Source organism: Drosophila biarmipes, unplaced genomic scaffold (assembly GCF_025231255.1).
Source record: "Drosophila biarmipes strain raj3 unplaced genomic scaffold, RU_DBia_V1.1 ptg000019l, whole genome shotgun sequence".
Lineage (NCBI taxonomy): Eukaryota > Metazoa > Arthropoda > Insecta > Diptera > Drosophilidae > Drosophila > Drosophila biarmipes.
The window spans coordinates 2,987,554-3,012,973 of NW_026114537.1; the positions used below are offsets into that span (position 1 = coordinate 2,987,554).

The 25,420-nt window shown below is 39.3% G+C and overlaps 1 protein-coding gene across 32 annotated transcripts in view; it reads left to right on the forward strand.

Annotated features, from left to right (window-relative positions):
• The window catches only part of LOC108035858 (scavenger receptor class B member 1), a 330,380-nt gene that overhangs the window by 135,056 nt on the left and 169,904 nt on the right, over positions 1-25,420 (forward strand). For 31 of the 32 annotated variants that reach the window (XR_007765604.1, XR_007765603.1, XR_007765602.1 and 28 more), the window contains 2 exons: positions 19,320-19,748; positions 19,817-19,934. Coding sequence is in view for 7 of the 32 variants with exons in the window: in XM_050890329.1 (XP_050746286.1) it covers positions 19,320-19,748; positions 19,817-19,934 (547 nt within the window). In the remaining 25 variants the exon portion in view is untranslated. Of the gene's footprint in view, positions 1-19,319; positions 19,749-19,816; positions 19,935-25,420 lie in introns of those variants that run through there. The other variant, XM_044091180.2, reaches the window with a different exon arrangement.

Sequence of the window (25,420 nt, forward strand, 5' to 3'; positions counted from 1 at the left end):
GCCATTTGGGTGCACTGACGCTTTTTCGCAGGCGAAAGTGGCGGGTTGCCCCTCTCGCTTGTTGATCTGCTGCTGATGTCAGGGGCCTATTGGCTTAGACGGGGCCGGTGATAGTCTTCGCACTGGTCTTCGGCTTTATGCATGCGTAATTACATGCCGCAGAGTAGAGCGGTCCGGGGCAGTCGGTCGGGCAGACTTCTGGTCTTTTCGTTATGTTATGGGTTTTTAATTTATAACTTTTATTTTATTTGTTGAGTGAGTTGTGACTTTTGGTACTTTATTTTTTAGGGTTTCTTTTAAATATTCAAACTCATTATAAAGTTTTTCAGCCGTCGTCCATGAGGGCGGTTTTGACTGCGAAAATAGCAGCTACTTAATGTGCGCTATTCTATTATTAATTTTATTTTTCTGACCTACACGTACCATCACTCACATCCTACTCACTCAGACTTTTTTTTATTTCCTCCTGTCGCCTTGTGTTGTTGCCAAATTCTTCAGATGTTGAATGTTTATGATTCCAGTTGCCTCTTCGCTGCTCCTCGTCACACTTGTCACGGTCGCCATGTAAGCTTTTTTTCAATCGCATTTTAAATTTGTGGTTACATCGTCTTTATTCGAATGAATCTTGGTTCTCTTAGCCTAAGGCTTGCTAGCTGCAGGCGCAGCGGCAGAGCAGCCGTTTTATATATTTGACATATAAGTAAAGTAACAATATGTAAAACGGGCAGAGAGAGAGAGACAGTTATGCATGCCCATATGTATATAAGCGGTCAGTATGGGAACTATGCTGACTCGGCTCTAAGCGCGGTATGCTAAGAGTGCAGATCATATAACGTTGCACTTGAAATAGTTGTAGGAACTTGGCACGCTGTCGCTGAGTGACAAAGGCAATGCCCTATTTATATTATTGGCATAACAACAAAATGTTGTGACTTCGGCTAACAACGTGTTGCCGCTCAATATTTATGTTATGTGATAAGAACGCATAAATTACAATACGTATCTCTTTTACTCATGAATGAAAGACCCGCTCATACATTTCAAAGCTAGAACTATACGTGAGGTTATCCTGTAAGCATTTTCTTTCGCGGAAGACACTTCAAGTGACTTCTAGAAGATGAAAACTTTAGTCGGCGATATCGTATTCGGATCGCGGAAGTGACTCCGGCGAGAAGAAATGTACCTTCTATTCCTTCTATTTTCCAGAAGTGACTTAGAAGTGACTTCTAGGCGATAGAATTATCGCCATTTTGCTTGCAGGGAAGAGGTAAATACAGCTTCAGTGGCGTCATGCAATAGTATTGGTGTTAGCAAGCGGTCGAAGTAGTGTTGTATGTTTAAAAAACCTGTGTTGATAAATACTGCACACATTTTCTTTTTTTATATATTTGGTATAGAATAGGCTTCAAATGTGAAGTGACTTAAGAGTAAATAAAAGTTCAAATACAGTCCATATTTTCACTTATTTACAAACATTTTAGTCCTATGAGCTAAATCCTGTCTGTTTCGTTAAGTTTTCTAACGAATTCGACGAAAAATTCTCGTTCAAAAACTTCAAACCGTGGCAAAACAAGAAAGGAAGTTAAGTTTGTATATCCTAAGGAAGGGCGAACCGAAGCGCACCAGGAGGGTGCGCGAAGACAACTACTATATACACAAGTAGAAATTAAAATCTACTATGATCGTTCGAATTTTACGATTGATACATTATTATACAGGTATCGCGAAACTTAATCTAAAAATCAAGTGGTCTAAGAGAAAGAGCTGTGAATCTTTGATATAAAAAAAAATTTGACCTATTGAGGCAGGTGGGCCCCTGCTATTAGTCCCAAAAAAGTTATTAAAGGTCTTGTTGATAAACGGCTTTTTATAAGATTCTTTACCTCCATTACTTTTTAAAAAACTCGCTAGTTTGACGGTAAAACAGCAACTCCGAACTACTGAACCAACAGGATTGTTCTATACGTCGTTGAAGAGGTAATTCGAAATACTTTGTACGCTTTTCCAACATGATTTGTCAAAACACTATCTTTTAAAAATATCTGCAACATCGAAAAAAACACCCGATATGTTTTGAGGTATAGAATAAATACTGTAGGCACCGTTCCTGGATCTCAGCATAGTGAGGCTCAGACTGCTACTGGGGGGCGTAAGAAACTTTTAGTTCTTCCACAAAGGAAGCAATTATTTGTTTCTAGATTCAGACACCACATCTGAGGATGTTTTGAAATTTATACGTGAAAAATTCCCATCCGAAGATATTGCAGTTGATCGATTACGATTTTCATCCGCTCGTAGGATATCGTCTTTTAAAATGATGTTTTTAATGTTTTACTTTTTGAAATCTTTTGGCTTAATGATGATTTAGTAATTAAAGAATATGTTCCAAATAAATCGAGAACAAATAACAGGCCCTCCACTGTGCCAAAAAACTGAAAAGTTTAATTATCAAAATGTTAGGAGACTAAATATGAAGCTACCGAAGCTTTATACTGACTCCTCTGCATTTACTGAAGATATTTTAGCTTTTACAGAAACTTGGCTGAAACCAGACATATCCGACTCTGAAGTTATGTCTAATAACTTTAATACCTGTTGGACTCACGTAGGGGGGCGGTGTGCTGATTGCTGTTACCTCTAGCCTAACATTTGAAAGAATTCTCATTTATATCACGAATGAAATCGAATTTCTAAGTGTTAAAGTTTCTTTGCAATCTTTATCAGTTTTTGTTACATGTTCTTATATTTCACCTGGCTCTGACCTAGTAATTTATGAGCACCATCTGTCTGCTTTATCCTATTTTTCTAACAGAGACCTTTTGATTGTTTTAGATAACTTAGAATTATCGTTACAGCAAGTAAGCTTTATAAAAAATTCCTTAAGTAGACAATTAGATCTTGTGTTTGCTTCAGACCCGTTTGAAATCACAGTATGTAGAATTAACGCTCTTGTTGTACCTGAAGACCGATATCATCCAACTTTGGAACTGACAGTTCGCCTCCCCTGCTCTGATACCCTCTCTACTTTAGTTTCTCCAACTAAAATGAAATGTTTTCGTAAATGTGACGATATGATTGCTCATTATAATTGTACAATTGTACAGACATTGAAAGTGCCACTGAACTATTCTACACAGTCTTAAATACGTTTTTTAATGAATGCGTACCTGATGGGTTTCTTTCAAACCTAAACAGACCTATTTGGTTTACCAATGCGCTTCAAAGACTTAAAAACCTTAAATCTAACACTTATAAAAAGTATAAAAAATCGGGTAGACCAACAGAATTTTCGAAATATGCGCTGGCTCGAACGGGTTTTAATGTACTCAACAGTCAGTTAATGTACTGAAACAGTTTTACAACTTTGTTAATGCCAAGCGTAAGACATCGGCATTGCCTTCATCGGTACGTCCAAACTCAATGGAGGCATCGACAGATTCTGAAATTGCTGATTTATTTGCAGAGTTTTTCCAAACCACTTATAGTTTGACAGCTTGGTCAAATTCTTCTATCTGGAAGGACTCTTTTAGTATTCCACTGCATAAAAGAGGTGCGAAGGCAGATGCCCAAAATTATAGAGGTACTTCTAAATTGTTGGCAATTCCTAAAGCATTTGAACGTTTTATCACTTCTCATTTGCAACATTTATGTTCCTCGCTTATATCACCGTGTCAGCATGGTTTTGTAAGCGAGGATCGACCACCAACATTCTTGAATTATCATCTATTGTAATAAATGGGTTTAATAAAAAAATGCAGAGTGACATTGTAAATACAGATTTTAGTAAGGCCTTTGACTCCGTTAACCACTCACTTCTTTTATTTAAATTAGATCAGCTTGGGTTTCCCGATAATCTATTATCTTCGATTTCATGTTACTTAAGTGGTAGGACTCAGAGGGTTGTATTCAAGAATGATGTTTTTAGGGTAGTCATTTGGGCCCTTTGCTGTTTACTGTGTTTCTTAACGATCTTCCCTCAATCATAACACATTCTCGTGTACTAATGTATGCTGATGATGTTAAGCTTTGTTTATCATTTGGAATATTGTTCGTCGGTTTGGAGTCTACAATATCAAGTGCATATCGACCGTATTGAGTCGGTACAAAAAATTTCTCTTATTTGCCCTGCGTAGTTTGAACTGGACTCAAAACGTAAGCCTACCTTCCTACGGGAGTGGATTACAATTGCTTAATTTATCTACTTTTATAATTCGTAGAACCGACTAACATTCAAGGTTCATGTTAGACTAACACGAAATTATTATCCTCTAAATTTGCCACGATGTATATCAAATTTTTGTCTGTTCGAGCCCTTTCGCGTTTTATGTAATAACTATAATAAACTTTATCATTTAATTTGCATTTCAACATCTATCCCGGTATTAAAAACTAATATTTTAACTCATTTGCTTAATTCTTAGTTGTGCCTTTTATTTTCAATTTGTGTTCCATCTCTATTTGTTTTAAGTATGTATCTTCCTCGCGAACTCGCATTTTTTGCACAAATTGATAAAAGGGCCCCGCGCCTAACAAGCACGTGCTTGGTGTCGTTGGGCCACTTGTTTGTACTGTTCGAAGAGCATCAACGTCCATATATCACTGTTCAAGATGGCGACCGATTTTACAGCTGTAAAGTGATTTATTCTCAGTTTGGTTTTGCAATTCATCATAAATAGACTCACGCCTGAACAATGCTTGCAAATAGTGCTATTTTATTTCGAAAGTAATGGTTTAGTGCGGAATACGTATCGCGCACTACGTCTATTTTATCGTCGACAAAATCGTCCATCACAGCAGTAAATTCGATAAACCATGGAACGTTTTAGCACCACGTTTACTCTTATTGATAACTCGCAACCCCAGAGATGCCGTACGGTGTGTACAGAAGAAGCTATTGCTACTGTAGAGCGTAACATTGAGGAAGACCCGAATGAGTCCATCCGCCATCGAGCACAGGAATTGGATCTGTGTCCATCCACTTTATGGAAGATTTTGCGGAAGGATCTTGGCTTGCGTGCTTACAAAGTCCAAATCGTGCAAGAATTGAAGCCAAACGATCATCAAGCAAGGCGTAGATTCGTCGAATGGGCCCAAAACGAGATTGTCGTTGTTCCCGATTTTCATAAGCGAATTTTGTTTAGTGATGAAGCGCACTTCTGGTTGAATGGCTACGTCGACAAACAAAACTGCCGCATTTGAAGTGAAGCTAATCCTCAAGTGTATGTCGACCGTCGACACCGTTACATCCAGAAAAACTGACTGTTTGGTGCGCTTTATGGGCTGGTGGAATCATTGGTCCGTACTTCTTCAAAAACGATGATGGCCAGAATGTTACAGTCAATGGCGATCGGTATAGAGCCATGATTACTAACTTTTTCATTCCTGAATTGAACAGCCTTGATGTCCAAGAGCTCTGGTTCCAACAAGACGGCGCAACATGTCACACAGCTGGTGCCACAATCGGTGACCGCCTAATTTCACGTTTTGGACCTGTTAATTGGCCTCCAAGATCTTGTGATTTAACACCGCTAGACTACTTTCTGTGGGGCTATGTAAAGTCATTGGTCTATGCGGATAAGCCGCAAACGCTGATAAACGCCGATATACGGCCGCAAATGTTGGGAAAAGTCGGACTACATTCGAGCCAGCCGTGGCGGTCATATGCCAGAAATCATATATAAAATGTAATGCCACAAGATTTTCTTTCGAATAAAAAAAAATTCATGTCAATCGAATAATTCATCGTTGTTTTATTGCAACTTAAAGTTTTATACCTCTAAAAAAAATACCCGTTACATTGCGATTCACAAAGAAAATGTACCCCACGGCCGACAAAAACTTTTAAATAAACCTAAGGCCTCCGTACTTAACACGGGATATGGTTAGGTTAGTGTATGCTCTGAGCCGTTCAGCGAAATCTCATCAGGAATTGTTTGCAATTCTGGTAATATCGGTATGTGGTTTATACGGATATCTATATCTTTTGGCGATAGGATAAAAACAACCGCTTCAGCGATATTGGTTGCTTACCGTCTCCAACGGGCACCATCACCGTTTCTTTTATAGATGTAGAGGTCTGTTATCATCGATTTCCATGAAACGATGTATCCAGAGGCGCAGAAACAGAAAGAAGACTTCTGGCGGAGGTGAAATTCATTTTGAGCAAGGGCTCCAGTTGAAGGGCACTCAAAGACTTCATAGCAAAAGAGGATTGCGCGTAGCAAACCGACACAACTCAATACAAAAAGTTGAAAATATTGGGTTTACTCTGCGATACCGATTCAGATCCAAGATTAACTAATGTTAAACTGAGTAAGCGGAACTTACTTCCTGAGCTCTCAAAAACTTATGATGCTTTAGGTATTTTATAGTCATCTACTGTTTTCATAAAAATACTATTTCAAGTATGTTCGTTGTTTCCTAAGCTGGGATGAACCCTGGAATAAAAGCATATAGAGAGGGTGGAGCATCTTTGCAAAATATCGGAGCATCTTGTCGCAATGTGGATATGTCACCAGACCTTGCAAGCGGTCAAACTGTCGGGCTAATACAGGGACGGACAAATTTGACACCAGTTTTATGGTGCATGATGGGTACCTTTATGGTGCATGATGTGGCACCAGATTTTGGTGAAGTTGGCGATCCCGAGCGTTTCATTTATTAAACAGTTTAGGATCGACTAGAATTTTCAGGACTCTAAAATATCCATGGGATACGCACAAAAAATGGTCAATGTTCAGGCAGTGTAAGATACTCTGAACTGGTAATTGTGGCTATTTTTGTTGATTAATAACTTTAAATTGGGTATTTTTACAAAAATGTATGGTATGAGGCTAAAAAAATCTTAATAAAAAACACTTTGGCCCTTAATTTTTAAACTGTGGTATTTGTGCAGGGTTCTCTTTTTAGAAAAGATAACGCTGACTTAAATAGTTAGATGATATGCTTTATTCACAATCGACTTGTTAACTTAGGTTTTACAAAATTTACGTGTGCTATAGAACTGTCTTTTGGCTGTTGTGGGATTCTCGCAGAGAGTGAGTACCGCGGTGCGTTGCCACTTTTCACTCCCCTTGCAACAGGGTATCGAATACAACTTAGGAATATCGAGTACAGAAAGGGAAAGGTATTAGATCAGTAGGTAATAACGCTTCTAGTTGTCCTTGTCTCTCCAGTACCGCATCTCATAATCGGCCCTCCTGAGGCAGGATTCCTCCCGAACGCCTTCATGTACTCTGCTACGGTTGATGTCCATGGTTTCCTACTTTGACTACTTTATACGGCCCTAGGTATTTTCCTTTTAATTTCAAACCAGTACCATACTGGGTGCATTTAATAGCCACCAAATCGTTTAACTGGAACTTCTTTTCTACCTTTCTTTTTGCATAAAAAGCTTTCTTGTTTTCCGCTTGGATACTCTGAATGTTCTCCCTTGCTTCCATCCTCAGTTTGTCGCGTTCCTCATCTAACTCTGCAATCAAAAAATCCTGTATCAATGACCTGAGCTGGACATCTCCTGAGATACGCATATCTAATCCTGTTAGCAGTTTGAATGGTGACACTTTCGTACTGCTTGGCTCAGTGTTGTTTATGATCTGCTGTACCTTACCTACATGCTCAAACCAGCACCCTGGGCTTTCAAGGCTTAGTTTTGAGAGCATCGGAACAACTATTTTATGCATTCGTTCTACTTGTCCGTTTCCCCTTAATACGCCTGTTGCTATCAGCAAATGTTGGATCTTCTCCCTATTGCAGTACTCCTTGAACAGGTGGGATGTGAATGCATCTCCACGATCTGACACTATCCTATACGGATTTCCAAAGCAAACAGCCTGGCGCTCCAAGCAAGTCACTACTTCTTCAACCCCTGTTCTTCGTGTAGGATACAACCATAAGTACTTGGAAAAGGCGTCTACAATCACGAAAATGTGATTTTATCGTTTTGTGGTTAGCTCCATCGGACCAACATGATCTACATGGTATGTGACGAGCGGCTTGTCTCCTTTGTATATTGGTGTAAGGAACCCTTCTTGCCTACCAGCCTTCACATTCACAATGATGCACTCTAGGCAGCTATCAACCACTCGCGCTACTTTATCTTTAAGCTTCGGAATATAATACGACTTCTCAATCAAATCCTGAGTTTTCTTGGATGAGAAATGTCTTTGCCTGTGACTGTTCTGGATGATTTCCGTTTCCATGAGTGAAGGAACTACTAGCAACTCTTTGCTAGGATCCTTGAACAGAACTTCGTTCACTATGTAGAAGTCTTCATAGCCTTTGGTCTCAACGACACTTTTGAGCATCTAATAGCTGTGCTTCCCGCAAACAATTGTTTCATTGTTTCACTGTCAGTCAACGTATAACATGACACCCTACTCAACGCATCGACATGTCGCATCTTAGCACCTGACCTGTGTTCTATATCGTAGTCGAAATCTTGTAGGTACATCGCCCATCTAGACACTTTGAGCGGAATCTCCTTCTTCATGGTCATGGCAAAAGCATTACAGTCTGTAATAATTTTAAACTTCTTCCCTAAAACGTACACCCGCCACTTTACCAAGGCTCCAATAAGTGCAAGTACTTCCAGTTCATAGGAATGCGCAACATGTCGGACAACGGCTTGTCAATTAAGGTGATTCCCTCCACAAACCTACGGAAATACGACGTCAAACCTAGAAATTTTTGGACTCCTTTCTTGTCGCGCAACTGCTTGAGTTTTCTCATTACCTGTCTTGATGGTACCGTTTTCAACGACATAGCCTAAGAAGTTAACTTTGCGCTTTTACTCTAATTTATGCGCAAGCCATTTCCTTGTGCCACTTCCAAAACTCGCTTCAGCTCGAAATTATCACATCGTCCATAAAAACAACCGCATCCTCGTTCTTAATCGAATCCCGCATAACCGCCATGATAAACCTGGTAAACACTTCTGGAGAGTTTGTTATACCGAAGGGTACAAACAGGAACTCATACTGACCACTCTGAGTTACGAACGATGTATACTTCTGGGATTCTGGCAAAAAGGCACGCGAAAGAAGCTATTAGTCAAATCTAGAGTTGTTAAAACTTGTCCACCCTGTAGCTTTTCGATCACACGGTCCATTTGAGCTGTTGGGAAGTTATCTCGGACAATCTTTTCATTTAATTTTCTATAATCGCAACACAAGAGCTTCTTCCCGTTCTTCTTATCTATAAGCACCACTGGCGAAGCAAACTCGGATGGACTAGGCTTGATTATCGCTTCCTCTAGCCGTTCTTGAACCTGGTCATCGACAACTGTATGATCTAAGCTAATCGTCTCGTACGTTGAAAAATAGGCAACTCGTCTGTCAACAAGATCTTCATCTCGACTGGGGAAGTGAGATTTCTTTCTGGCTTGTAATTATCGATCAATGACTCGACTTCAGAAGCTACTTCCTGACTCAAATGATCAAAATCTACTACCGAGACTGTCTTAGAGTCTTTCATGCTGATCATGCACAGACTTTCGAATTCACTAATTAGCTGCATACAAGTACTTTGTCCTGCCTGGTTATCGTCTGATCCTGTCGTTGGTCTTTGCTGACCATTTCGAACTGTTGGCGAAATTATAGTGCCAGTCTTGGTTACCATCATGTCAACGCTGATTAAGATTGTTGTGCCTAAGATTGCGTCCAACTTCATATCGTCATCTGGTATGATATGAAACTCGACCAACATGCCGATTCCATCGATAACGACGTTTGTAATGAAGCTTCCGAATGTTAGCACCTGACTTTTACCGTTACCTGTCAAAACTCTCTGACGACCCATCAGACTGCCTACTCCAACGCCTAGCTTCAAGAAGACACGCCTACGCATCAAACATAGTTCAGCAACTGTGTCCACAAGTCCTTTGAATTCTGAATTCCTGCAAATCACAGATTTCAATTCCAAGCTCGAAGAAAAGGACTCGCGCGATGGTTGTGAAACGACTTTATCGTCCTGGACAACATTGGTTGCACTCTCTGTTTTGACCTGTACTTCTGCTTTACACCTCAACGAAATACTCGATCAAACTTTCTTCCTCCAAACAAATGGGCTTTGCAATTTCCATAAGTACATAAAGGAACTCGTGTAAGGATTCACCCTTATGGTGCTGTCGTTTTCCCAACCTGCGATGAACTTCTGCTGAGGAGAACTTCATTCCGAACTCCTTCACCCAAACCGATTTCAAACTTGCCCAGCCGCAGTGCCAAGATCTCGCTTCTCCCCATTTTACAACTTGTCCTGTAGATTATTAATATTAAACAATGTTTTCTTAAATTTAGTATAAAAATCAAATTGTAAATACTCGTAGATTAACCACCCTGCCTCTGGAACTGCTTGATTTCAATGTTACCCCACTACTTTACAAACGACAGCTTGAAATTAACTTTCCGGCAAGACTCCGCCAAAAGTTCAGCCACTCGCTCAACGATGTCGCTTTTGTTCGTCGTCGTCTTTCCTTTCCACGCTTCCCGCTTTTGCAGCGTCACACATACAATGAAGACATCGCTTCAGCGCTCGAAGCCATTAATACTTCACGACCACTGACCAAGCCTAGTGACCACACGATTGATCCACTCACGCCGCCTTTTGGTTGGCACAACGGTGTCTGAGCCTTCGTTCTAGGACCTGCAGATAAATCGATTGGAACAGTGTGCCTAGTCTGTTTCGGAATTAATAGACCATATTGTAAATATTTGTTGTCATTTTATTGTTCCGTGATTCCCGCTAAGGAATAGGAAATACCTGTAATATCTCGTAACGGTATATCAAAATTTTTCCCTTAATTGCTTTGGCAATCTCAAGTAAAACCTTCTAGGCCTACGGGTGACCCTAATAACAAAGAAGGAAGAACGCTATAGTCAAAAGCCTCGACTATGAGATACCCGTTACTCAGCTTAAGAGAACAAAAGGGAAATGGAGATATACAAGCAGCAAAGCTATATTGTAAAGCGCTACCTACCGGCTATTTTTGTATACTCGTATGTTATGTGGGCAGCAGACAGATTTAAGCGTTTAAACCGTTTGTGGGTTTAAGAGTTAGCGTGCAAACATTTTTTTAGGTCAATTGATAGGTATTATTCCGACAAATACATTTTAGCAACAAACATTTTTCTAGAATGAAAAAAGTGGCTACCACAGTTTGGCGTAGTTTGTGGCCTTCAGAGTAGGCGTGGCACACTTTTTTTTGTCAGTCTATGAGACATACATTTCAGTTAACATTTTTTTCTATCTCAAAAACTGTAGGAGATACAAATTTTCGCGGATTGTGGTCGTTTTAGTGGGCGTGGCACACCACTAAGGAAGCCCAGGAATCTGCATGAAAAATCTGAATATTCTATTATAATCTGATTATCTCAGCGTTCATACGAACGGACGGACAGACGGACGACTAGATCGACTCGGGTAGTGATCCTCATAAAGAATATATATACTTTATGGGGTCGGAAACGAGTACGAGCAACAGGTATACAAATAAAGACAGTGAAGCAATATTGTCTACTTCATATGATGATCCAATTTAAGGAGGACAATCGGCATTTTTTGCAAAAGACCCAAGGGGTTTTCAAGAACTTAAAATTAAAAAAGAGTTCATACAAACTCACAAACAATAAGCCAAACCTTTTCATTATGGTTAGAAAAAAAATCTTGTTTTTGAAATTATTTTTGAACGGGACATCGGATATTAACCTATGGTATAGGCGTCATTTGACGCGTATTTTCAGTAAGAACAAAATTAGCTTATAGACCGGGGACGTTTTTCCCTAACGGCTTAACAGCTCAAATTTGCTAAATTTCCACATTCAGCGCTTTTTTCCGAAAATTTTTTTGCGATTCCTGTCGATTGATTTAATACAATTCAATTCGGATATTTATAGTTGTTGCCTTCGCGCACTCATGGTGCGCTTCGCCACTACATGTTCTGTGATCCACAGTGATACATCACTGGATCCTTTAGTGCGCACTCATTATTATTGCAGGATACATTGAACCTGGTTCCAACGGTATTCCTAGCGTTCTCCACTATTGCGAGTTCCCTCATTTGCTCATTACGTGGTCGCCAAGTGACTCGAGCAAGCAAAATTGACAGCAAGTAGATCTACCGAAAGTTCTTAACGATTGTTTCCAACTGCACGGCACCCGGTCTGAAGTTTGACAACGATGCGCAAAAAAAAACTTGCAAATGACCGAAAGTAGTAATCGTGAAGGTTTGGCTAAAATACAAGCGGATCATCACGAAGCTCCTAAGACAACTTTACATTGTTTTCGTTAGGATGTCAAGTCACGGAAAACATTGATTTATTTCAGACTTTAGAAATCGGGCTTTGTTTTTAAAGACACATACCCTAGATGCTCTGCGCAGCGGGTTTCGAGGACATGCCCTTTTATCTAGTGGTTTGGCCCCTGAGTTTCAAGAATGCTTTTTGGAAATATATTGCAGTATCGACGAAAGTTGTAACAGATCCATGCAGCTGCACCACCTCACCTAACGCCCAGTGCAGAAACCAGAAGCTGTCATACGCATTAACTTTCCCCAAATAGTACAACCCAAATTCTTGGGTATTTCGGAAATTTCGACGCATTTTCACGTCTGAAATATGACAACCAACAACTAAGCGAAAAGAATCCGCAGCTCGAGATTTCGACATCCAACAGATCCAGCTGACCGATGTCAATTACCAGGTTGGATGGTAGATGCTCATCAAACGGTACAATAGCCCACGCATTGTTTTTGCACACCACATGGATGCGTTGAACAACTTGGCCAAAAAACACACTCATTGGCTCGCTCATTACGTGTTTACAAAATTACCCAAGGAGACGCAAGCGGCGCGCACCAAGGAGCCATCCTTCTTTCAACTAGAGCAGTTCCTAAACGACCTCCTAGTCACCGCCGATTCTATTAAAAACCGAAGCTCCTCGTTCGGATAGGAGCCACGGAGTCCACTAGAAGTGTCCAATGTGACAATGCCCAGCGCGGGTTCCCAGCAACATTTGCCGCGTGCATTGCGGGTCCAGCCACATCCTCCGAAGGTGCCCCGCATTCCTCCATATGGACTCTGGTCAGCGTCACCATCATACACAAACAAGAATCTTATCCCCACCGGTAACAAACATCATAGTTCTTCTAAAAAGTTGATATCAGAACTTTTGTTTGCTAGGTAGTGTTTTTGTATGATATCAAATGTTTTGGTTTTAAAATCAATCATAAAATTCATCTAATTTCCCAAAATTCATAGAATTTAAGTTTCTTATGTGGAACTGTTAATAGCAATTTAAATGATTCTAAGACCCTAAAATGAATGGATTCGCAAAAAAAAGTTAAACGCTCAGGCAGTGTTATAGTTACATATTTTACAATCATTTTTCTTGGTATACTCTTAAATGTATACAATATGTACAATAAAATGCTTATAATAATGATTACAAATTATATGAAATACGTTATAATATTTTGAATTTTACTCTTGTATTTCTTTTGTTTGAATATAAGAAAATGGTTCCAACGTGATTATATTATTATTTACGTGAGCGCTCTGTGTGTAATCTAATATTAAATTTGAAAGAGTGAATTCGTTTAATTAAACAATTGTGGATTTTAACGAGGTTATTTCAAATTATATAATCTTCTTTATTAATGCCATTTTGATTCAACATCGTTTTTAGGGATATTCCGTGTCAATAAAAAATTGGGCTTAACACAATTTATTCAAAAATTTTTAAAAGTCTTATAATACTTGGATTCAAAGTTTTCTTTTCTAGTTATTCCATTTATACATTCATCAATTATATAAAGTCTTTATCTGTTAAAATAATGTTATTAATATAAGGGTAAAGAATAATTTCAAAAACTGGAGATTTGGCTATCTCTAAAGGAATTTGGGAAATAAATAAAATTTTATTTGTATCTCCTTTAAGCCAAGTTAAAGTTTTGATTTTCAAGAATTTTAAAAGTTAAAAATTTTTAAATAATTGTGTTTTAATAATTTTGGATTAAACAAAGCTGTAAAATGTTGTAAATTAAACATTATAACTCTGGCTTGTTGCTTCCTTTCTCCTATTTCTACCAGTTTATTAATTATTTCAATTCCATTATTTATGACGTCGATAATCATGTTAAATCATTGTTCTGAACACTAGTATCTACCAAATTATAAATTTTCTGTTCATCTCATCTTTATCATCTTGATTTAAAGTTTCGAATAAATATTTGTAAACTGATCCTATAATATTGAATAGGCTCTTCTTACTACGTTTTTCTACAGTTTTGGTTTTTTTTTTTTTAAGTTTTTCTACTATATATTGGATTTGGATGAAGTCATTAAATTCACTAACTTCTTTCAAAAAACTTTCGAATGTTTGTTCAGTGTTTGCTATGTTTATATCTAAGTAATAATATTATTCAAAATTAGTAGGGAATTCTTTTTATCGTGTTTTAAATACGATAAATTTAGCCTTAATGGGTTTTACTTAAATGTTCTGTCCAATTTCCAGTTGAATTAGAGTTGCTGATATAATGAAGAAAAGTATTGTTATCATTGAGTTATTTCTGAGTCCGTTTATTTCCTTCTGTTTGCCTGGAATTATCTTCATATTTACATTTATAAATTTTTTTTCTTCTTTTTAAACTTTGTTTTAAAATGAACAATTTTTCTTCCTCTATTTGTTTCTTCAAAATGTTTTTCATCTTTTATCTTCAGGGGTTCTGTTTTCTTAAGTGGATTTGTAGTTTTAGATTTCATTAAAGGATCAATTCTGTAATATTGACGTTTTTCATTTTTTTTCAATTCAATTTATTTTTTTTCTTGCGTTTCTGCATACATAAATATGACACCTGGTATTTAATTTGTAACATTATGTATAGTTTTGTGATTGTAAATCCTACGAAATAATTCAAACTTAGAATATCTGTTTTCAATTCCCAATTTCTCATTTAATATTTTATATAGACTTGTTACTTGAATTTGCAATCCTTCCGAGTTCAACCAATTTTGTAAAGCTACACAAGTAAACTTGTATCTTTATTTGCTTTGATTTCTTGTGTTTTTCCCATCTGGCTCTTTTAAGTTCTAACCAATCTCTACCTGTGACTTCTACTAGAGTAGCAAATTTTGAAAATACGTCGATAGGTAATAAAAATTGATGGTTACCCACCATATAAAAATCGAAATCAAATTTTTTCACTTATATTTTCTGTGTCCCGTTTAAGAAATGTTACAAATTTCACTTTAATTTATTATATTCTAAATAAGTTTCTTTAAGTCTGGGAAATATTATTTTTCTATAAAACCTTAGTAGTATTTTCTATTCCTGGATATAATGTTAATTATGTCGTTTCAAAATTTTTTGGAAAATCCTATACGCCGAGTGCAAATATAAGTGAAACATTACTCGCATAAAAGGAATGGTCGAAACCCAGGACGAGGATGAGTGCCGTTAGGGAGTACTAGAGTCATATGTTAAGCAAGCCCTTTCAGTGCAGTCCGAGAGTGAAGCCCTAGAATCAGCAGATAATGGACTTGCGGACTTAAAAATTCAAATCCTTCTTGGAGAGGTCTTTGACCACATCCCTGCACCAAGCTTATGCAAGGTGTCTTGACTGCTTACAATGGCATGACTCCGTTTTGATTGAAGGCATACGGATCACTTCATCACCTCTTTCCTTCAACTGGTGAAGGAACCCATCTCTAACATTTTAATTTAACCATCTCCGCAATGGTCAGAAGGCCCTGCGCTGGAAACTACGAAAAGGCCTTGGAGAAGCTGAAGGCCCGTTACGACAAGCCTGCACTAATATTTGTCGAAACGACAAGTTGCAGCTTTCTGCCACGTCAAACTCCCAGCAGCTCCGTAATCTAACTAATAATGAATCGGCTTTATAAGGTTCCCTCTCATCATTAAAATCGCATACACAAATTTCTCGAGCAATGCTCATCTACGTGATCATAGAAAAGTAATGCGACCAGCAGACCAAAAAAAAATGGAACGAATCACTTAAATGCGTCACTCCACCATTCTGGAACCAGTGCACGCAGCTGCTATAACGACAATGCCACTTTTTTTTTTGTCTGTTGGTTGTGCTGACCACCAAGATCGGAGCGGTCCAGACAAAATCGTTACCCAACGCATCATGTGTATATGGCTTGAAACCCTCACACAGATTGCCTAGACCGCCTCTGCCTTAACTGCCTTTGCAGTGGTTACCAACTATCGAGTTGTCCATCAGAAATCGATGTCGCACATGCAACAGAGCGCAACATACTCTTTTGGACAACCACCATTCGCTAGACTTGTCTCGCCCGCACCAACCGGCTCTAACAGCATCATTGTTAAAGGCAGGTATTACTCGCAACTACGATGGACCTCGCGAAGGATGCATTTGGAACCTACAGACTTGGGGGATCACTTCTCGATTCCTGCTTTCAAGTAAATTTTATCACTGAGGATTTCGTACAGCGAATTCTTTTACGACGGGACAGACATTCAGTCCAAATTCGAAGCATCGGCCATTCAGAAAGTGATATAAAATATTTCTCCACCACATCCATTAAATCTCGAATTTCATCATTTATTCTCTCTGCAGATCTCTGCATCACTCCGCGAGCCGCATATCAGCCTGATCGCGTAATCGACATTTCTACTTGGCGGCTGTCAAAGAAAACGCCGCTCGATGATGAATACCTACCAATACCAATACCGACATTTTGCTGGAAACTGAAGCCTTTTTGGACGCCTTAGGCTGGGTTCCCAAGACTTGCTGATGCAGAAAAACTTCTTCGGTTGTGTCGACTTCAGCAAACCGCTACAACAGATGTATTCACTTTCTTAATAATCTCAAACGTCTTTGGGAACTGGAAGCTGTCGATTCGCCAGATCTTCAGAAGCCGGAGCATTCTATTAAGGTCAAAGTCCCCTTTTAAGATGACCCGAGCCGTCTGGGAAGTTCGTTTGAAACAGCGCGCCAGCATTCTAAGCATTGAACGTCGTCTATCGAAATCACCCGAACTTTGTCCACTTCATGAAGGAATTCGAGACAATATGGCATTGAATTCAACATAGATAAACGACTTGCTATGCGATGGCTCAACACTTCAGGACGACCTGTACATGCAACTCCTAAAATTTAGCCTGTATCGCTACGCCAAAACTGCGGATGTGACTTAAATATACAGTATATTCTTTGGAGAGCATCTCCAGAAGAATCTCTGTGCACACACCAACTGAATACAGACGGCACCGCAGCGGCATAATTTTTAGCAAAACGCGGCCAAATCATTTTGCTGATTTAGATCGAGCTTTCCATTTGGCGCAGCCATCATAAAGTCATAATTTTACGTTGATGAATTACTTACGGCTGCAGACGACATAAGTACGCATAATCAAGGATCAAGTCACGGAAATTCTTCGTAAGGGGCACTTTCCTATTACATAATGGAACTCAAATAACGCTGGATTCATGGAAGTACTATCAAATAAGGAGGTCAGTTCGTGTGGTAAGGGATTAACTAGCGCCCTCGGCGTTAACTAGAATCAACATGAAGATAAACTGTTCTTTAAATTCATTCCAAGGAACCAGTCAACGATCATTACCAAAATGTTGTTAAAACCCCCTTGGACTACTATCGTCGCTTATTGTAGTCGCAAAAATACTTATTTGGCTCGTGCTGGGATGAGAGAGTACCACAGAATATACAAACAGTTCGAGTCGTTCCAAAAAGTCGCACTATCGATTCCCTACTATTGTCTCCAGTACAAGCCTCATTCACTTCAACTTCATGGTTTCTGTGACTCATCAATACTGGCTTACCTTTGCTGCCTGTATCTACGCTCAGATACACCGACGGGAAATATTGCAGACTGGCAAAAGCTCCTTCTAATAAAAAAGCTCTTCCGAAATTGGAGTTGCGCGGAGCACATTTGCTTGGCCAACTGTATGATCCACAATTTATTCTCCATTGGCTAAAACAACACTTAGTAACACTGTCAGCATTCGTCGGTAACCGCATATCAGAAATTTTTTCTCCATTGGCTAAAACAACACTTCGTAACTCCGTCAGCATTCGTCTGTAACCGCATATAAAAAATTCATGGTGCCCATCATAAAAAGCTTTAGGAAGGGTTTCAGCTGATATTAGCACAAATACGTTTACAATTTTGGATTTGAGGATGCATACACTGTTTTCGGGCTTCCCCAACAACTGGCTAACAGCTCATAGGGACTTTACCAACGCATCAAATTAACCTGCTAAGCGGGTTAAGGATTGCCGGGCGGGAACTACATATGTCATCCCAAGTGCATGGCTACAAATACAGGAGAAGAGCTTGGGATTCGAAACGGAACGTACGTTCATTTCATTGCTTGCCTCTTCGACAAACATAAACAGTCACGTTTTTAAGTTTTTAATTTACTTTATCAGAACATGAAACTATTTTTGAAGGTCTTTACATTTTAGATGACGTTAAAAATTTATTATAAAACACTTAGGATCAACTACTTCTGGAAAAATTTGCTATTTTGATAGGATAACAACTATAAAAAGCGGAAGCTAAAAATTTCAGGCTTTGCCTTATGTTTGTAAAAAGTCACATTGTAATATTGTTATTCAACAAAAATGGGCACATTTGCTGGTTTAGACCATCTAACAATGCTTGAGCATTTCAAATATTATTAACTGCTCCAAATAAGATATTTAAATGATATGAGTGTTGGGAAAGTGGGAAGTAAATGAATAATATTATTACAAATCTTCTGACGATTGCACTCTCATCAAATAAAAGTTCTGTCATTAACTTTTGTGACGAATTCTCTGTGTCGATTCTCTTTTGTTCAAGAAAGTTTTTGTTCTTTAGAAAAAGCATCTGCTCGCCGATAAAATTGGTATGTTATATATAACATTTTCACCACGATGGCGAGCTACTTTTTTGGCGTATGTTCAAAGTTTTTATATGGAATTGCAAGAGTAAGGTGTTTGTTGTATGGCGGTGACCAAAGTATGACTGGTGCCAGACAATATACTGTTTAACACTATGCCTGATTAATGAACATTCCAACCCGTAATCAAAATCATTCTTATTTTGGTCTCTCCCACGAAACACTAGTCAAGGCACTCTACGATGACGAGAAAAATAAAAAAAAGAGTAATTGCATACTAAAAACAATCACATGAAGCAAACACTAGACAAAAATAAACTGACAATAATATTATAGTCTGACATACTTGCTTTATAACAATAAATGAAAAATTCGTTATTTAAATTATTCAAAAATAATTAGTGTTAATTTAAGACCACATTCTCTTTTTTAGGCTATATCACACCTAACTGCAACCCAGCCGTTCTTAGTAAGAATGGCTTTAAAGACACTTCTCGTCAGCACAAAGTCAGAACCGATAGTTCGAACCACTGCCAAGGAATTCATGTTCGGTTACCCCTCCGCTTTGGCTACTCTGGGAAATACTTTTCTTCCGAATTGGATACCTTTTGAGAAAGTTGGGCTCATCGATCGAATGTACGACTTCTCTACTGATTTTGAAACGTTCTACACAGGCGTGCCGAATCCAGCGCTTTCGGGATTATATGCAACTTACCGTGGTGAAACAAATCTGCCTCAGTGGGAGGGGAACCACTGCAGCAATATAGAGTTTGCCTCAGATGGCACAAAGTTCAAAAGCTTTATGCAGTCGAACGAAACAGTTAAGTTCTTCAGAAAAAGCATGTGCAGACCGATCAATTTGGTATGTTATAGATTAAATTTATACCACCATAGCGAGTTTTATTTAAATGTAACATATTTGTCTTATAGTACCGTGTGGGCGAAGAAAAAACCTACGGCAGGCTGAAGGGATACAGCTATGTCTTTGAAGACAACGCATTTGATAATGGTGAAACCAACAAGGCTAACAAATGTTTCTGTAGAAAGGGTAAGTCTCAGCTATTCTCAGATTTTCATTTGCACCATTAAATATTTAATACGAAAGCTTCTGTTCTTGATACAAAATTTGTGCATCAACATAAGTTGCACAATAACACATGTTACCCCAACAAAACAAAAAACGAAGTGTTTTTTTTTTAAATAATTTTTTTTTAAAGCATGTTTACTTTTTTCATTGATCAGAATCACTAGTAGATCTAGAAATGTCTGACTGCCATTCACCTGCCATTTTGACCTGTCAAAAGTTGATCACATAGGATTTTAAGTAAATGCTAGCTTAGTAATTGGTATTATTTTATACGGCAGTCCACGTAGCTATGGCTATTCTTTCAAAAGCAATAGGCAAAACAAGATCTTGGGAGATTTCTCAAAATGAAAATATTGTTTTGTATGCCAGTATGGCAGTTTTTCCGATACGATATTATTGTATACGGCAGTCCACGTAGCTATGGCTATTCTTTCAAAAGCAATAGGCAAAACAAGATCTTGGGAGATTTCTCAAAATGAAAATATTGTTTTGTATGCCAGTATGGCAGTTTTTCCGATACGATATTTAAGAGAACTGAGAATTCTAGACGGTGTTCACTACTAAAGCTACATTGCAAAATATCGAAAAAAAATGTTTTTTTAGATAATTTTTACGCTTTTCTGCGCTTGCATTCAATATGCCTGTACGATTTTTATCACACAAAAGCACATCCTAGCGTCGTAAAAATTTAAGTAAAGTGAATTGAAGATCGCACCTGCAACAACAAAAAGGTTCTGATATAAAATTTTGTTAGGAAAATGTAATCTTTTTAGTAACTACATTTTCTTAACTTTTTTACATTCTTCACGTTTTATCAAAACACTTACAGCTAAACCCAAGCATATTGAATAGCAGCAAGTGAAGGATTCTCAAAAACTATACAGCTTAAAAATAAATTTGAAATATTAATAATAGTACACAGTGGAAATAAGGGAGAATGCTAAACACGAGTGTTTCCATCAGTTTAAATACCCTTTACTTAAAGTAAAAATGTATAAAGCCTATTTACGTAACATGTGGTAGCGTAATAAAGCTGGAATGGGGAATATTTCTGCTCGGTCTCAGATCCCTGCAAGCATTTTCTATCGCGGAAGGCACTTCTAAGTGAATTCTTTTTTTTATGATCGTTGCTTTTATTTATAGAATCTTCTCTTAATTTCAAGTTACGGATCTTAACACACAAATATAACTAACAGTATACTAAGACTGCATTCTGGTTGCGCATCCCTCAAGTCGCGCGTCCTTCAAGGCTAAGAGGAGACCGAGCGTTGACAAGCCAATGAAGGTTGCTGGCTTTAAAATGTAGATGTGTTCTTTTGGCTTCAATGTGCCTGCGCCATGTGAGTCTTCTATTGAGGTTTAGGGTTACGTAACGTTTTTTTGTTAGTTCACTTTAATTCGCCAATCTGATGGCCATTTTTCAACATCTACCAGATCGAAAAGCTATCTACGAATTTAGTTTTCATCTAGCTGCAATAGTGAAATCATCAGATATAGCAGTGTTGCACCTCACAACAAATTTTCTTTCGTAAAGGTAAGACTCTAGAAGCTTGTGGGTGTTGTAGGGGAGCATGGTCTTGATCTTGTCCATTAGACCTTCTTTTCTTTCGTAAAGGTAAGACTCTAGAAGCTTTTGGGTGTTGTAGGGGAGCATGGTCTTGATCTTGTCCATTAGACCTTCTGGGCAGACTCTATCATATGCTTGAGATACATGTAAAAATATGACAGTAGGATAATCTCGTTTTTCGTTCCGAGTTTCTGATGTTATCCGGTTGACCTGCTCAATTGTTCCGAGCTTTTCACGAAATGCAAATTGATGTGACAGGATTCTTTCCTGGAGTCTTATATGTGTTTATCCAAATCAATACGTTTTTTTCGAACACTTTGGATAAGCATGAAAGTAGACTTATAGGTCTATATGACGTGGGGTTTGTGAGTTATTTTCCCGGCTTTGCTATCATTATTATCATTAATTTTTTCCATCTCACTGGATATTAGCCAAATTTTTCGATAGTATTGAAAAGCTGGGTGATAATGTATATGGGAGCTCAATGATCATTTCGAGAGTGATGTGGTCGCTGAGCGGGGATTTTTTCGGATTTTTGGGCGAAATTCAATTGGCTCATATTGAAGCTGAGGCTCATAAGGTAAAGTCGGCAAAGTAAACGCACTAGTGGCAGGATTTGGTTGGAAGAATTTTTAAGGTAGTTGGCAATCGTTCTGGCTCTATCTGCATCGCTGCACTTCAAGCCGCCTGTGGGATTTCTAATAGGCATCGCGGTTTCTTTCGGTGAGCTCAGAGATAGGTGAGCTTTCCATAGTGAGGGTTTTGTACTAGATGTTGCTTCTTCTTGCTATATAGCCCTTAGGGCTCTCTAGGATTTTATCCTATTTAAATGCTGCTTATTGCAGTACAACCACATTTTTTCCTCAATGGCTTTGTCTGCGATGTCGTACAGTTTACCAATGGCATCGATTGTAGATAGTTCCTTTCGAAAACCATACTGCATCTCAGAGGGGCCGTTGGTTCCGACAAGGGCACCTTTTAGCCGGGAGTGGATTATTTTTTCAAGAACTTTACTCAACGTATCCGGCATGCAAAGTGTCCTCCGCTGGCTTGTCTCTTTTGGTATGAGTACCAACGGCTGAGTTTTCTAGGAAACAGACCTTCTGTTAGGCATGTGTTATACATGTCAAAATACTCTTTTGTGTTTGCTTTTATGGCTATTCTTGATACTTTATTCGTGATTCCATCAGGTCCCGGTGCCTGGTCGTTCTTTATTGTCTTCAGAACCTCGTGGACTTCTTCAGGACTTCTGAGCTTTATGCACCTCGTTTTCACGATCTGTGCCATACGCGCCATACTCTCTTGCTCAGGAAATAGTGTTTCAACTATTTTTCTAGGCTGACTGGGCATGTCGGCGATGGTCTACTAAATGCCCGAAGCCGTTTTGTGACGAGTTTATATGCGAAGCCCCAAGGGTTGTAGTCTATTTCTTCGCATATATTATTAAAGCACCTGCGATTGCTTTCTTTCATGTAGTATATCTGGAGTGCCCTGAATTCTAGTCTTCCTCTTGAGCGTTGGTATGCGTGTCTTGCGGTATGGCATTCTTTCCTGGCTTCCGCAATGGATTGGTTCCTTGATGGGGTTTTCCCATTCCTCTGCATAGAGGCATCACAGGCTACCTTGAGAGTTCTTGTAGAGAGTTCCTCGAATAACATCTGTTCAAGTGCGGCGAAGCTCTCCAGGAGCGCTCTTCCCCTCGCATTCCCGCACCTCCATATTGCCGATTTTTTGCTACTATTTGCTGGCCATTCTCCGGAGTTTTTATTTGTATATTGCTCGCTTATGAGTGACATGTCTACGTTTTGTTTGATGACATTTTGCTCCAGTAACGATTGAGCAACCTCGCAGTGGTTTAGGTTTATCTGAAGAATCTTCATTTACCCCTTAGCCCTTGCATAGCCCTTATGAAGCGAGGACATTTTTCACTCATTGTTGGGTGGTCACAGTCGTTCTCCTTTTTGCGCTTGCAGAATATACAGCAGGCTTTTGCTTTGCAGTGTCTCGCTTGCAGCACCAACTTCGCGCCGCAGTTTTAGCAGCATTTAGAGCAGTCCTCCTGGGATAGCAGCTGCTTGCTATATGGTTGAACTGCATACACTTAAAGCACCTTTTGGGTGTTATCTTTGACTGGATTCTGCACAAGGTCCATCACAACCTAAGTTTTCCCTTCTCCATGAGACGTCTCCCCATGTCGGGCATAATTCTTAGTGTGGTAGTTCCACATCAAACTGTGACTTAACCGCACATATGCCATCCGTTTTGTCTGTGATCTCGTCGATGTCCTTCACCTCGATCAGTCGAGATTGTCGACGTCGACATTGCTGCCCAGGACCGCTTTCATTTTGGTCTAAAGCTCTGCGGTTTTTGGGTCAGAGACTTTATTTAGGAGGATCAGCTGTTCCCCCTTAGCTGTTCGCCTGACGGCCTGTACGGCTTGTCCTAGGTCCTCCAGCTGCGGATCTGCCTTTACCTTTTTAAGGATATCCGCGTAGGACCAGTGGAGGTTGCGTCATTGCGTGGAGGATGCACCTTGGGCTTCCTTACCTTTTGTTCCACTTTTTCAACTCCTGTGAACGTTTTTTGGGCTTACCGGTGCTCTCGGTCCCAGCATGTTTGCCCCTATTTCCCCCTTGGCTAGCTTCGCTTGCCGGCGCCTTATGCATCGCCTTTTTTGCTGGCATGGCTAGCGTTTTCCCAGTTTCATATCCCCTGGGTCGCTTGCTATTACCGCTTCGCAGGTTTTTTTAGCAGTCACTTTAGCTCTTTCCTGTTCTTCGAGTATGCCTTGCACAGCCGATAGAACTTCTCGCTGGAGATAGTCAATTATAGTCATCGACTATGTCCCGCCAAATGTTTGTGATGGAGCGCTTACCATGCACTATCTTCTTCAGCTCCCTGGCCTTCGATCTCAGGTCAGTAAGCTGTTTCAGCACATCAGCAGCTTTTGGGCAGCCCCAAACCGCCCAAGGTGTTCCTACGTGCTACGGCTCGCACTTATGTGCTTGGCTTGCACCCTGTCCAAAGCTTGCTACTATGGCATCCGCAGGACCTTTCGCACACTATTAGCTGGTTGCGCAAGCGCTTTGCATCCACCATGTGCTTCACCATCTGGATAATTTGTTACGTAGAACGAATATCCTCGTAGTTGAAAATTGTGTTTGTTTGTAAGGTGTGTTTCTGAAATCAACATTGCGTCGATTTGATAGTCGGTTAGGAATTAAGCTTACTCCAGTTTATGCTGCGAAACGCCTTTAGCGTTCCATGAAGATATTGGTAGGGAAGTAATTATTTGTATTTGCGAAACCATCATTTGAATTAGTAGATTTTGGATTCGCATTCAATCTTGCAAAGTTCATCGCCTTATATCCTGGGGAAGTTCTATAGTTAGCAGTGTGATTGCCACAGCAGTTTCGGCATTTTTTCGAGTTGCTGTGGTCTTTGCACGCTGGGCAGCGTGCGGAGTCATGAATTTCTCCACAAACTACACACACCGGGCGCAGTACAGTATGTCTTTGTATGTCCATATTCTTGGCAGTTTGCAAATTGTACAGGGCCATTGCGTTTATACAGTTCCTCAACTGTAATTCGGCTGTGTAGCAGGAACTGAAGATTGTATATAGGGAGCACTTCGTATTTCTTCAGGTGCTTATTTTTTGGTTCGAGCTAAACCTTAAAAAGTGGCGGCTTTCTATCCCTGTTGAGGGTATTGAAAACTGTCTTAGCGCTAAATCCCTTCTCTTGAAGCGCCTTTATAATCTGTGCAGGCGTTACTTCGGACTCCATGCCTTTAAGTACGACTTACAGGCCCTTGTTGCTTTTTAGCTGATACGTGTAAAAGTTATTTCTATTCTCAGTAAGATATTTTGATATAACTCTG